The 15,709-nt window shown below is 43.1% G+C and overlaps 1 protein-coding gene across 3 annotated transcripts in view; it reads right to left on the bottom strand.

Moving 5' to 3' along the window:
• Positions 1-15,709, bottom strand: part of MSRB3 (methionine sulfoxide reductase B3) — a 170,501-nt gene that overhangs the window by 55,330 nt on the left and 99,462 nt on the right. For all 3 annotated transcript variants that reach the window (XM_056574267.1, XM_056574268.1, XM_056574266.1), the window contains one exon: positions 7,316-7,344. In XM_056574267.1, coding sequence (XP_056430242.1) covers positions 7,316-7,344 — 29 coding nt within the window. The remainder of the gene's footprint in view (positions 1-7,315; positions 7,345-15,709) is intronic.

Here is a 15,709-nt window from a genome sequence, read left to right as displayed (position 1 = left end):
AACGACGGCGGAAAGCGAGGCCCAGACCCTGGAGAAGATACAGAAGATGCCAGAGGATCGCAAAGTGGACCCGGAGCAGCGGGGATAGGTAAGTGAACCTGTCCAGGATGCTTAAACTGCTATCCGACAGCAGCTTAAGCATTTTGAGCTGTCGGATAACAGTAAATGCGATGGCCCGACATATAAAAGCATCGTATGTCGATGCTGACATCGACATGCGATGGCCTCTGAGAGGCCATCGTATGTCAATTTGATCATATGTCGGGGCCATCGCATGTCGGGGGGTTACTATATATATACATGAGTGCAGGGGACCATAGAAGAGTGGCCCCCACATCTATACATTATACAGGAGGATCACAACGGGTGTCAGGAGTGACATCTGCTGTGATCTTTCCTTAAAGGGGTACTACCGTGCTGACAACTTGTACCCTATCTAAAGGATAGGGGATAAGTTGCCTGATCGTGCGGGGTCCCGCCGCTGGTGACCCCCGCAATCTCGCACGCAGCACCCCGCTCTCATCAGGCAGGAGCTGTGACGTCACGATCACCGACCCCGTCATTAGACCCGGAGCGGAGGTTCGCTCCGGGGCCTGATGAGAGCGGGGTGCTGCGTGCGAGATTGCGGGGGTCCCCAGTGGCGGGACCCCGCGTAATCAGGCAACTTATCCCCTATCCTTTAGATAGGGGATAAGTTGTCAGCACGGTATTACCCCTTTAACTGCAGGTACTACAGCTCCCAACATGGAGCAGAGTGTGCTCCATGATGGAAGTAGTAGTACCTGCAGTTAAGGACAGATCACAGCGGGTATCACTCCTGACATCCACTGTGATCGTCCTTTCTATTGCCGAAATGCGGAGCGGCTTTCTCCTGCGCTCCACATCTCTGCACTATGCTCTGGCCAGTGATGTGAATAGAACATCACTCATTCATATTTCCCTCTGAGAGCTGTGATTGGCTGCAACCATCCGGCCAATCACCACTCTGGGCAGAAAATATGAATGAATGAATTCTATTCACATCACTGGCCGGAGTACAGAGCAGAGATGCGAGCGCTGTATAGAGCCGCTCCACATCTCTGCCATATTATGGACGATCGCATCGGGTGTCAGGACTGACACCCGTGGCGATATGTCTATTAGTACAGGTACTACTACTCCCATCATGGAACAGTCTGTTCCATGTTGGGAATAGTAGTACTCTGTGGGTGTACTAAATTGCACTGGCGTTTTTTCTGGTGTTTTTTTCAGGTGTTTTTTCAGTGAAAAAAACACTGGAAAAAAAAACCCAAGTGGAATCCTAGCCTTAAAGACTGAGCCCTTTTTCACCTCAAGGACTCAGCCCTTTTTTTTGCAATTCTGACCACTGTCACTTTAAGCATTAGCAACTCTGGGATGCTTTTACCGATTATTCTGATTCCGAGAGAGTTTTTTTGTTACATATTCTACTTTAACACAGTGGTAAAATTTCAATGCTACTTGCATCCTTTCTTGATGAAAAATCCCCAAATTTCATGAAAATTTTGAAAATTGTGCATTTTTTTACACTCGCATGTTCTTGCACAGCCATTTTTTGAATTTTAACAAGGGGTAAAAGGAAAGAAATACCCCCAAAATTTGTAACCCCGTTTCTCTCGAGTAAGGAAATACCTCATACATGGATGTAAAGTGCTCCGTGGGTGCACTAGAGGGCTTTTGGTTTTTGGGTGGCATGTCACATTTAGGAAGCCCCTATGGTTCCAGAATAGCAAAAAACAAAACAAAAAAAAAACACATGGCATACTATTTTGGAAACTACACTCCTCAAGAAATGTAACAAGGGGTACAGTGAGCCTTAACACCCCACAGGTGTTTGACAACTTTTCGTTAAAGTCGGATGTGTAAATTTTTTTTTTTTTTCACTAAAATGCTGTTTTTCCCCAAAATTTCACATTTTTTACAGGGGGTAATAGGAGATAATGCCCCACAAAATTTGTAACCCCATTTCTTCTGAGTGTGGACGTCAAGTGCTCTGCATGCGCACTACAATGCTCAGAAGAGAAGGAGTGCCATTGGGCTTTTGGAGAGCGAATTTGTTTGGAACCGTGGGCTGAGCAAATGAAAAATTATATTTTTCATTTTCACAGACCTCTGTTCCAAAAATCTGTCAGACACCTGTTGGGCGTAAATGCTCACCTGCACCCCTTATTACATTATGTGAGGGGTGTAGTTTCCAAAATGGGGTCACATGTGGGGGGGGCATTGTTCTGGCACTATGGGGGCTTTGTAAACACACATGGGGTATGTTCTTACTCAGAAGAAATGGGGTTACAAATTTTGGGGAGCTTTTTTTTCCTATTTTCCCTAGTGAAAATAAAAAATGTAAGGCAACTCCAGCATTTTAGTAAAAAATTTTTTTTTTCATTTTCCCATCCAACTTTAACAAAAAATTGTCAAACACCTGTGGGGTGTTAAGACTCACTATACCCCTTATGTTCCGTGAAGGGTGTAGTTTCCAAAATGGGGTCATAGGTGTTTATTTTTTGCGTTTATGTCAGAACCGCTGTAAAATCAGCCACCCCTGTGCAAATCACCAATTTAGGCCTCAAATGTACATAGTCCGCTCTCATTCCTGAGCCTTGTTGTGCGTCCGCAGAGCATTTTACATCCACATTTTTTCCTTACCTCTTGTGAAAATAAAAAGTATGGGGCAACACCAGCATATTAGTGTAAAATGTATTATTTTTTTACACTAACAGGCTAGTGTAGACCCCAACTTTTCCTTTTCACAAGGGGTAAAAAGGAGAAAAGGCCCTCAAAAATTTGTAACTCAATTGCTCCCGAGTACGTAAATACCCCATATGTGGCCCTAAACTGTTTCCTTGAAATACGACAGGGCTCCAAAGTGAGAGAGCGCCATGCACATTTGAGGGCTAAACTAGGGGTTTCATAGGGGTGGACATAGGGGTATTCTACACCAGTTATTCCAAAACAGGGTGCCTCCAGCTGTTGCTAAACTCCCAGCATGCCTGGACAGTCAGTGGCTGTCCGGAAATGCTGGAAGTTGTTGTTCTGCAACAGCTGGAGGCTCCATTTTGGAAACATTGCCGTTTGATATGTTTTTCATTTTTATCGGGAGGACCGTGTTAGGGGGTGTATATGTAGTGTTTTACCCTTTATTATGTGTTAGTGTAGTGTTTTTAGGGTACATTCGCATGGGCAGGGGGGTTACGGTGAGTTTCCCGCTAGGAGTTTGAGCTGCGGCGGAAAATTTGCCAACAAACTGTATCCCTCCAGATGTTGCTAGGTAACTCACCGGCTTCCGTAGTCTGCAGCAGGGAGCCAGCCGCATGTCATCGCCACCGCCAATGGTAAGCGGAGCTCCGGCGCCGGTCACAGTCGGTTCCCCCATTCTGCCCGGACTACTGTGGGTGGGCAGAAAGGGGGAACAGAACTTTAACCCCACGCCCCCGATCTGCTATTGGTCGGTCGCTTCTGACTGACCAATAGCAGGGATAGGAGGGGCGGCACCCCTGCCACCTAACCCCGATCCTCCTTATTTTCTGGATCAATGGGTCACCGGAGACCCATATGATCTGGAATCGCTGCAGATCGCCAGTCTGAATTGACCTGCCCCCCCCCCCCCCATGTCGGCGATCGCCGCAAATTGCAGGTCATTTCATACAGGCGATCTGCAGCGATTCCGATCTCAGGACCCCCTTGGACGATGTGCCGGGATGCCTGCTGAATGACTTCAGCAGGCATCCCGGTCCGGTCCCAGACCGGCTAGCGGCGGGGACCGAAATACGCCCGCCGTCCTTAAGGGGTTAAGTATCTATTTGTATTTGCACTTGCATGTTTTAGTGATACAAACATTACAATGCACTTTAGTTAGCATTTCACATCATTTAACCCAATTTAAGATGATGTTCACAAAATGTTTAAGGCTGGTATTTTCAGCCTAAAAAAAATTCTGCAGATTTTCATGAAATGCCTGTAAAAAATTATATAAAAATATTTTTTGGCTATAATCGGACGGAAAAAGGGCATGCCAATTCATTCATCGCCGTTTTACTATGGAGAACTCAAAAGTAAAAAAAAATAAACATTGTATAAACATGTAAACATGGCCTTAGACTGCTAAATACTAAACAGAACATTTGGTTATCAATTTAAAGTACCGGTAGATACAATTTAAAAATATCTTCAAAATCTAGAAATTGTGCAAATTCAATTTAATAATTAAATTACACATTTAATAATTTTATATTAAATGTGTATGAAATAAATAATGTAAATAAAAAATTCATCTAATTTATCGGAGTAAGCTTAACTAAGAAGGCAAACTATGCACATGCCAATTGTTATGGAGAGCTTGAGCATTGCCACTTACATCAAAGATATTTATCAGGTACAACAATAAAACAGCCAATTTTTTTTTTTTTGTTGTCTAGACACATGAATCGAAAAATTACATTAGTTTTCCAGACCTGGCTCTAGTTTTTGAGATACTGAATACCCTTTATATAATGATTTTAACCCAATAAGACCTGAGCTGCTGAAATATGTATGAACTTTTCCTGGACAGAGCAAGGAAAAAATGTAAGTGGGAATCTATGATTCATAAACATATCAATGACTGGAAATTCATGAAAAAGTTTTGCATAAGGTTGGACATTTCTGCCTGATGCAGTTATCTTTCTGCAACATTCCTCTAGAATACAATACCCTGAACCCTCAGACCTATACCCAACATCCACAGTATTAAATGCGTCGTAAAGACACATCTCTTCAAGAAGGCCTATAACATCCCCCAATTTGTCTTCTCTAGTATAACTTTTCCCATTTTTGAGATCTCTGGGTCTTGGAGACATCAAAAAAGCCATGATTAGCAGTCCCTCCCATGTGCTACCCCCCTAAGAAATTTAATGATTAGATGGTGACTGGTTCACCCACCTTTATGTAACCTACCCTATTTATGAAACATGGCTGGACCATTGTATCAATAAAGTACTTTCTGTCTTTTGCTTCAGAATTGAAAAACGTGATATGCTTAAAACATTTAATAAAGTATTATTAAAATAAATTGCCAGAAAATTCGAGAACAAATGGTGCCACAATGAGTGCCACAATCAGCACATAAACCGCAAAGTAGCACACCTGTCTAATACCAGGGGATCCAATATATTACATGCATCTCTTTACTAAGTAACGGATGTCTGGGGGTGGCTGTCATCATAGTTCACCTACCCAGATGTCTGCTCACATTCCCTAAAGGGTTTCTCCCCTGAGGAAGCCGCCAATAACTTGACGTCAGAAACGTGTTGGGTGGTTCTAGGGTCATTGTATTGAGCCATACTGCCATAGTATACATTCATGTAATTTGTTCTAAATTAACCCTATGGAGAATTTTTGTATCACCTCCAACAGAAATGCAGACATAGCAGCTGGAGGTCCTACTGCCCATATATGGTTCTAATTGCGTGCTGATTGTGGCACCTTGTTGTCTATGAGTGCTCATTGTGGCACAATTTTTTCTCTATTTTTCTGGTGATATATTTTAATAATACTTTATAAAATTTTTCGTTTTAAGCATATCAAGTTTTTCTATTCTATAATAAGTGCCTTGATTTAGTATTGGTTTTTAGACAACCTTATAGTCTGGTTTGTACTATGTCTTTTGCTTCAACCCTATTCCGGAAGATACAGTCATTGGCCACTGGACATGTTAAAGGAAATCTGTCATCAGTGTCACCTGCACTAACCTGTCGGTATCGAGGTAGTGCAGGTTACACTGATGACAACGGTACTTACCTTGTCCCGTTCCATGCAAGGGAACCTCCTCCGTTAACTTCAGCTCTGGATGTGCTTGGGCCCATTAGGGAATTTACAACTAGCTACTTCTTTCCTCAAATCTTTAAAGTGAACCTAAACCACTATGGCCACACTAGGTTTGTGAAAAAAAAAATGTAAGTACAAGGGCTTACACTACAGGGATTATTAATATTTTTGTTTAAACATTTCTGCTGACTTCAATAAATACACAAAGGCTGCAAATCACCATGTAAAACATGTCAACCTATATTAAAAGGAGACAAACACTTGCCTACAATTTAAAATCTTAAAGGGAGAAATGTTGCTGGGGGAGCAGTAGAAAAAAAAAAAAAAATCCAGCGCCTTCTGCTCTGGTCACTGGTCACCGCTTGTTGCTGCTTTTGAGATGAAACAATGGAGCAGGACCTGCATGCTCAGTAATTGATTGATTGGCTCAGTAATTCATTGAGTGGTAAGATCCTGCTGCGATAACTCATCTAAGAAGTAGGAACAAATGTCGGGACCAGAAGGCGCTGGAATAATTGTTACGGAGGACTGAGGTATGACTGTTTTTTTATTTTTATAGCTAATCTCTAACAACATATTTTTCTTTTTGGACTGAAATATCATGCTTTCAGTTCTTTTAAATTTTGGTAAAATAAATATATTCGGGTTATCAGGAAAGGAAAAGTCCAGCGCAGGTAAAGTGCAGACACGGAATTCTTTATTTTTTTAAATCCACCATCAGAACATGGAAATAAAGTACTTTATTTCCATGTTCTCATGTTGGATTTTAAAGAATGAAGAATTCTGTGTCTGCAATTTACCTGCGCTGGACTTTTCCTTTCCTGGTTTCCATTTGGGTGGGTGCTGTCCCACACTGTCCGCGACGCAGAGGGATTACTGGGTGAGCTGGAATACCTGCCTATGTTTTTGATATTCAGATTATGTAATTTAAAAAAATCTAAGCCTTTACAAAAATCCATTAGAAACATACATATTTACAGATACATGTGCAGATTATATCTCTTGTATATATATATTTAAAAACTCCAGGAGTGCAGCAAAACCGGGGTAGAAGGTAGATGTGGGGTGCAGGCAGATAAAATCCAAGCCACGGATTCTAAACGTAGACAACAGCAAAAGATGCAGCAGCACTTGAAAAAATTGCATGAGGTAACCATTGACAATCGGACATACATTAAAATCCCGACAAATATTTATTAATTGCAGCATGACATACAAATGCTAAGCTGACTATTAAACTCTGTTAAAACAGAATTTAGGCACTTGTGTTTGTTACTACGATTTGATGTATGACATTTTCTACTATATTTCTCTGTAAAAACTGCCACCACAATGTACACTAAACCCTGTATCTTACTCAACCTGTTCCTTTCTGATGACTGTCTCAGAGGGATTATGCAGTTAGCATATGGACACTCTTAGTGTAAAGCACTCCAATACTCTATTGAATTCTATGTATTTGATGCAAAAGTACTATTTGATGGTCTATACATACCTGAGTTGGAGTCAAATTTTTTTTCAGACCTAGGCAAAAAAAAAAAAAAAAAAAAAGAAACGTATTAGTGTGAAAGACAGAAAATAGACTACAGCTTCCCTAATATTCAGAGGGCACAATATTACCCCCTATGGGTCTATTCACTCGTACAGTATCCTGCACAGATTTGATGTGCAGGATTTTATGCTGCACAGTTTAATGAAAACGAAATGACTGAACACAGCGTCAAATCCTGCGCATAAAATCTGTGCAGGATACTGTACGTGTGAATGTTCCCTAAGGCTAAGTTTTCACAAAAACACCCCCCCAAAAACACCACAACTTTTCATTTGGTATTTTTTCAGTCATCGTGGGCGTTTTTGTGCAGTTTTGGGCTCAATGCCAGTTTTCCAAAACTGCAGCATGATGAGGCTTTTTAAAGGGGTGCTCTCAACTGGTGCCACAAAGTTAAACAGATTTGTAAACTACTTCTATTTAAAAATCTTAATCCTTTAAGTACTTATCAGCTGCTGTATGCTCCACAGGAAGTTGTATTTCTTTCTGGAGTTGTTTTCAGTCTGACCACAGTGCTCTCTGCTGACACCTCTGTCCGTATCAGGAACTGTCAAGAGCAGGACAGGTTTGCGATGGGTATTTGCTTCTACTCTGGACACTTCCTGACATGGACAGAGGTGTCAGCAGAGAGCACTGTGGTCAGACCGAAAAACATTTCAGAAAGAAATACAACTTCCTGTGGAGCATACAGAAGCTGATAAGTACTGGAAGGATTGCGATTTTTTAAACAGAAGTAATTTACACATCTGTTTAACTTTCTGGCACCAAATGATTTAAAAATATTTTTTTTCCACAGGAATACCCCTTAAAATAAAATCTTGATGTTATTCTTCCATAGAAGTCTAGAGGAGGCAAAAATGCCATATGTGTTTAGCATTGGCCCCAATTATTTAATGGAAATCTTTGAGTTACATGATAAAAGGATCTTATGACTTGTCATTAGAAAAATGCATGGAAAAAAATGCCAAAAAAAAAAAGGTCAAGACTAAAACCCACTATTTTTAAAGATATGCCACAAAAACAGCATCTTGGGAATGCAAAATGACAGGGAAGTTTTTGGTGGCGTTTTTTATTTTATTTTTTCAGGTAAAAAAAACAACAAAAAAAACGTGAAAACCTAGCCTTAAAGGGGCATTCCAGGAATCAAAATATGTGTTACAGTACAGATGGGTGAATAAACCATGCTATTTTTTGTTACTTTGGGGTGCCACTGCTTCTTCTTTTGGGTTGGCTGGTCATGGGGCATTGAGTCCTGCCCTCAACTGCTGAGCACCCATCTTGGACCCGGAGTCCTAAAACAAAGTGACGGTTCTTTCCCGCATATTCTACAGAGCCTTAAAGGACAAGTATCATGAAAAAAAAAAGATCCCCTATCCAATAAGATTTAGATCGCGGGGGGTCCAAGTGCTGGCCCCCTTTGCGATTTGCTGTTTAGAGCCCCAGCTCTCCTTCACAGCGGCGCGTCATGACCCCCACCTGAAGCCCCTCCATATGGGAGAGCCTTTTGGCAATCTTCGGCTCTGCTATAGAACTATATAAAGGGAGCGTGGCGGCCCCCGCTTGGGGCAGAGATTGTGACGCCCCGTTGTGAAGAAGAGCTGGGACTCTAAACAGGAGATCACGGGGGGAGGGGGAAGGGGGGGTCCCAGTGATCAAACCTTCGTATAGGGGATATGTTTGTTCATGATCCTTGTCCTTTAAGGATGGATGGCGGATCTAAACTTTTCTCTGCATAAAAGTCTATGCAAATAAAAGACCTAATCCGCCTGCCAGCTGTGCAGTGTAACGCAATCGAATGGGTTTCAGGAGTGAGAAATACTGACCAAATACTATGTGTGAAACCAGCCAGAGGCAGATGTTCAGCAGGACATTTTAAAGAGGACCTGTCACCAAACTAAACTTTTAATATATTGTTCCTTATGTAATTATAAGACACTTTGCTATTTACTTGCTGCAAAAATTCTTAACCTTTATATGTTTTTAATGTGATTTAATAAACGGCCACTAGGTGGCTCTGTTCTGTTCCCTGATGCAAGTCAAACTGTTAGTTTGGTCTCCTCCCGGCCTGGGAGGAGCAAAAGCTCAGGAATGCGTGCAGGGCATGGTGAGATACAGCTCTCGCAGGCTTCAGTGACATCGCACCTGCTGGGGAATGTCCATATGGGAGCTCACACAACGTGAGCAAGGGGAAAGGTATGATACACAGCTTTTTAAAGCTCGGAAAGGTTTTAAAGGGCAGGAGGGGTGTTAGGAGTAGTTAGGGAATATAATCTAAGTAAGTTTAGAAAATATGGTTTGATGACAGGTACTCTTTAAATGTTCTCACTGTCCTTGAAGCCTGGATGCAGTGAACACCTAGCTTTACAGAACATTGATTACTCTATAGTAAAAGTACATTTAAATTCTTTGAACATATATATTATTATTTATTTATTTCATTTTATTTATACATACGTATATAAAGATAATTCATTTAAAGTGGCACAATAATCTAGCCTTCTATTTCAGGACATATGGGTTAATGGACAAAAGTCAAAATTACCAGATGTGCACATCTTTCAAGATAAATAACATCATGATATGAATAACTGTAGAAAATATGGTGTCAGACCACACTTGAATTCACACACATCACCAGCTGTTCCAGTCTTCACCAGCCAGCTTGTCACTATAACAAATAACAACTGGTCCTTCTATCAATCTGGCTATTGGTTTCTGCCACCAGCAATAGTTCAGTAACCCAAACAGGTTTCAAAGACATTAGAGAAGCCTAAATAATCCTAGCTCTTAAAAAAGGAAGTTTACTTTTAACTACCAAGATAAATTAAACTACGCCCCATTGTGCTAAAATTTGTTAAATTCAGTGGGATTTTTGCCTCTTAAAAGTAGACCTTGGGATACACGGTTTACTTGTATCATAATATATGCAGATTGATTGCATACACAGACTCGGCAATGCGAGCAAACTCTTCTGTGTCTTTACCCACAGGTCCAGGGATAAGTTAAGCAATAAACATAAAGAAAACATGAATAAAATACAGGTGGGCCACAGCAACTGATTTGTGTCACTGCAGAGGAAATAAGGATCACTTCTCCATTTAGGGTACCCAACAATCAGCTCATCATAAAGGGCCATAGTAATAATCAATACTTCAGGCGTCCAGTCAAATGTCTATACAGAATGTATAAAGTACATCCCTTAAAGTGTACCTGTCGTTAGCAAAAACTATGTAGAAAATACCATTATAAGTAAATTTGTAATATACATTGGTTAAAAAATATGTATATTTTTGGGTGAAAAAATGCTGTCCCTGCAACTATTGCCTGTGCGTCTCTGTGTGGAGACCAAATACAGGAAGTGAGTGCAGGACAAGCAGGGCTCTGTGCAGTCTCCTGGCTTATCAATCATCCTGTTTTGTGAGCTGGAGGCATGTCACAAACCCTCAGTGTACAGAGCTCTGCTTGTCCTCAGTGTACAGAGCCCTGCTTGTCCTCACTGCACAGAGCCCTGCTTGTCCTCACTGTACAGAGCCCTGCTTGTCCTCACTACACAGAGCCCTGCTTGTCCTCACTACACAGAGCCCTGCTTGTCCTCAGTGCACAGAGCCCTGCTTGTCCTCACTGAACAGAGCCCTGCTTGTCCTCAGTGTACAGAGCCCTGCTTGTCCTCAGTGTACAGAGCCCTGCTTGTCCTCACTGCACAGAGCCCTGCTTGTCCTCAGTGTACAGAGCCCTGCTTGTCCTCACTGCAGAGCCCTGCTTGTCCTCACTGCACAGAGCCCTGCTTGTCCTCACTGCACAGAGCCCTGCTTGTCCTCAGTGTACAGAGCCCTGCTTGTCCTCACTGCACAGAGCCCTGCTTGTGTCACTGCAAAGAGGCCTGCTTGTCCTCACTGCACAGAGCCCTGCTTGTCCTCACTGCACAGAGCCCTGCTTGTTCTCACTGCACAGAGCCCTGCTTGTCCTCACTGCACAGAGCCCTGCTTGTCCTCACTGCACAGAGCCCTGCTTGTCCTCACTGCACAGAGCCCTGCTTGTCCTCACTGCACAGAGCCCTGCTTGTCCTCACTGCACAGAGCCCTGCTTGTCCTCACTGCACAGAGCCCTGCTTGTGTCACTGCACAGAGCCCTGCTTGTCCTCACTGCACAGAGCCCTGCTTGTCCTCACTGCACAGAGCCCTGCTTGTCCTCACTGCACAGAGCCCTGCTTGTCCTCACTGCACAGATCCCTGCTTGTCCTCACTGCACAGAGCCCTGCTTGTCCTCACTGCACAGAGCCCTGCTTGTCCTCACTGCACAGAGCCCTGCTTGTCCTCACTGCACAGAGCCCTGCTTGTCCTCACATTAACACAAAAGGACCTATGGATGGATTACTGTAATTCATTCATATAAATACATGGTTTAAAGCATACCAATAAAAGAGTGCTTTTAATGAGACCCTAGAGAAGGGTACTAGTCCCCGAGGAGGGTTAGCCCTCCAAAGGGTTTTGGAATGCATTGTTAAGTCCACCCTCGGACTCATGAGGGATTAGCTGATGTGGAATAATGTTAGCAGTTTCAGATGGGGGTTGGAGATTGCTTAAAGTGATTATCCGAGGTTATCTGAGTGAACTGTTGGGACACCACCCAATTATACCACAGTTGAAGGAGTTAGTGGTTTTTAGACTGAATGTGCACTTTCCAATAGAAGATTTGGAGCAGGGACTATCTTTGGAAGAAATAGAAGGTAAAGCAAGAGAGAAGTGGAGTGAGCCAGTTAGGTGCCCCTGCCACCAAGAACAGCCAGAGGACTGTGAGATGGAAGAGCAGAATAGAGCAGCAGATCTGTTTGAGCTCCCACTGGAAGGTCCAAAGAAGTAAGGATGGGACAGAAACAGGTGAATCCGGAGAGGAATGTTAGAATGTGATCTGGTTGCAGAGAGAGCGGGTGAAAAAAATGTGAAAAAGTTGGGTAAACTAATGAAAATATGTTATATGCAACCAGTAATGGGAGGAAGGTTACAGCCAGAAATGTGGCGGAAAATTCTCAGAGAGAAGAAAGGATTATTAGTTGATAATAATCTGCTGAAGACGGCAGAAGCATGGTTTAATACAGCTACATTTGGGCACAAGGAAAATTTGTTACAACAAGAAATAGAACATGGGGATAAGAAGGTATATGACTAAAATAAATATCTTAATGCTGATGAAATGCCCCCAACCCCCATCAATGTTTTAAGTCAGCCACCACCCCTTGAAAGCCCCCTGGTGAGATACGTGTTATAGTTGTGGTGCCCATAGGGTACACCCAGTTTCCGCCCCCAGTAATGATCTGAAAACACCTGCCCCTTCCATATCCGGAACTGGCGACCATCTTGGTATACCCGGAAGTATGGGTACTCCCACTTCCGCCCCTGGCAGCCATTTGAGTCACCCAATGCTCCTACTTCCGGCCCCACCCCAGGCAGCCATCTTGGTATACCCGGAAGGCCTACTCCAATATATCCTGTGCTTAACTCTGATGACTCCTTTTATGTTCCTCCTACACCCATCCTCCCTCACTCTGTTAATGGGGAGGAGAAGGAGCAATTCTCAGAAGACAACAAGACCAATGTAACTACTGGAGGAATAGAACCAGCCCTAATGCAGCCACCCCTATTAGGCGGCTATGCTTCCACTCCGGGGGTTGCCCACATAGCAGGTGCTCAAGCACCAGTGACCCGTCCCAAGCAGCAGGTAACAATCCAGCAAGTCTTTCCTAGACCCCTATCAGAAATACCTTTTATACCCAGAGGCGGCTTGATGGACATACACGTGGCAATGCCCCTCCTGTTGCCCCTACTATGTATATTACTTTTAACCCATCCCAAGCAGCTACCCTTGTATCTCAACTCCCTGACCCAGAGAAACAACCAATGCCCTTTTACCGTAGGATCAGAGAAATTCAACAATCTTATTCTGCTTCATTTAAGGATCTACAGCGCCTATGTCAGATTAAGGCTGGTGATGCTTACTGGCCAATTATGGAACCGCATCCCCAGAAAGGAATTTACCCTGAGGAAACTACCTACCAGTCAGGCACCTACTTCTGCGAGCAACTATTAAAATGGGCCCATGACAGATTAGAAGATCAAGCAACTAGTGTCCATGATATTAGTCAAGACAAAGGTGAATCTATTGAAAAATACTATGCCCGACTCAAGCAACTCTTTGATGATCTTGGATTTGACTGCTTTTGTCAATGGCCTAAAGGACGTGGTAAAGAAGGGTCTTGTTCTATCACGCCCAGAATACAGAGTGCTGACACTTGATACCCTACTCTTAGTGGCAAAAGGTTTAGAATCTAGCCAAGCTCTCACCAAGAAACCTGTCCTCTTATGATGACTGGCGATCTCCCCACCAACCGCCTGCCGCCAGGATGGCACCAACCTGTAGTCTGCTACAACTGTCACAAGCCTGGCCATTATAAACATAACTGCAGATCCCAAAGAAGATCTGGATCCCCACAAGGTCAATACTCAGCCAATTACCATTACCAATACCAACAACCCAAAGGGCCACATGATGGATGAGATAGTGAAGAGCCCAATCAAAATGCACTCACCTATATGAGTTGTGCGAATGGAGGCACAACACTCAATGCGCTTGATAAGGAATCCAGTAATAGCGGCTGCTGCGGCTCCCAGAGTCGCAAATATAGGTAAAAGGAGATCAAAGAAAAGGAGATGAATCGCGCTGCAACAAGAAGTATATATAGGTAAATTTATTGCACATGTAGCGTGGATCCTTTGTGTGCAATAAATTTACCTATATATATATATATATATATATATATATATATATATATATATATATATAGCAAAGCAAAACAGCAGCACTCCGGAGTGCTGCTGTTTTGCTTTGCTGGCTGTTTGTGGGGGCTCTTGACCTGGGCCCGACCAGCTTGCACCCGTGGACACCCCTGGGAGTGCGGTCCTTTTTGTTGAATATATATATATATATATATATATATATATATACTTCTTGTGGCAGTGCGATTCATCTCCCTTTCTTGGATCTCCTTTTATCTACCCATTGAATGGCACCCTACAACCTTTCTTATAGACACAGATGCAGCCAGAAGTGTAATTAGGGCAAAATACCTGCCAACTGAATCTTTCCTCTCAAATATAGATGTGTGATGTGATGGGGTTGATGGTGTCCCCCGAACTAATCCACTCACAAAGCCTCTCCAACTTCCCTCACTTACTGGGCCGATTTGTAGTTTCAGATACTTGTCCACTCAACCCGTTAGAAGCAGACTTTCTCTCCAGACTCCAAGCCTCCATTACATTTAGCAAAGATGGAACTATATCCATCTCCTCCCCTCTGGAGATTGAGGATGTCTCTGCTCTATGATCCATCCCGATAATGTTGGCTCTCCATAAAACTCCCACCTCCACAATCCCATTAGATGTACTTGCCCGTATACCAGTCAGTCTCTGGTCAACTGGTCCAAAAGACATTGTCAAACTTAAGGTCCCACATGTCATGGTCAATCTCAAGCCAGGAGTCCCGCAGCCTAGAAAACCCCAGTACCCACTTAAAGCGTACCTGTAAGATCCAACAAAATTTTCTTTTTAATGTGTCTAGCATCTTTATTTATTTTTTTATTACACTTTTAATTTAGCTCACTAGTCTGAATTCCTCTCAGAGGGAGGGGAAGTAGCCTCACTGTGCAGGTCTCCGCCCCCTCTCTCAGTATGCTGTCTGCTCACATCTCCCCTAGCATTAGCAAAACTACAACTCCCAGCTTGACCTCACTGACAGTAGCGGGACACAAGCTGAGGATTTTTCCTCAAGCTGTGAGCCCTGCACTCACAGCTGTCAATCAAGGAAGTGTGTACATGAAATAGGTGATGATGCATGGACACAGCAGGACTAGTAAGTGCCCAAGCAGACAGGGGGGGGCAGTTGTTTGACTGGCTTTTTCAGTATGAAATACTGAACATTTTCTAATGAAAACAATTGCAAAACCTATTGGTTTTGCATGCTTTACAACATATGAAAAGTTTTTGTATCTGACAGTGCCCATTTAAGATTACCCAATCTGAGGCTCTCTCTAAACAAGTCCAGACACTGGTCAGCAAAGGGGCTCTAACGGCATGCACCTTCCCCTGCAACATGCCCCTATTCCCGGTCAAGAAAAAGCCAAAGGGGAACCTGAGAAGTACAGGAAGGTTCAAGATCTTAGAGCCGTGAATGAAGCCACAGTACTAGACACCCCTATTGCCCCAATCCCCATACTCTGCTGTCAAGGGTGCCCCCTACTGCAAAGTATTTCACTGTTGTCGACCGCAGCAATGCTTTCTTTAGCATACC

The sequence above is a fragment of the Hyla sarda genome, chromosome 4 (assembly GCF_029499605.1).
Source record: "Hyla sarda isolate aHylSar1 chromosome 4, aHylSar1.hap1, whole genome shotgun sequence".
Taxonomy (NCBI): Eukaryota; Metazoa; Chordata; class Amphibia; order Anura; family Hylidae; genus Hyla; species Hyla sarda.
The sequence above is the reverse complement of the archived record's forward strand: the minus strand, read 5'-3'. Positions and strand labels throughout refer to the sequence as shown.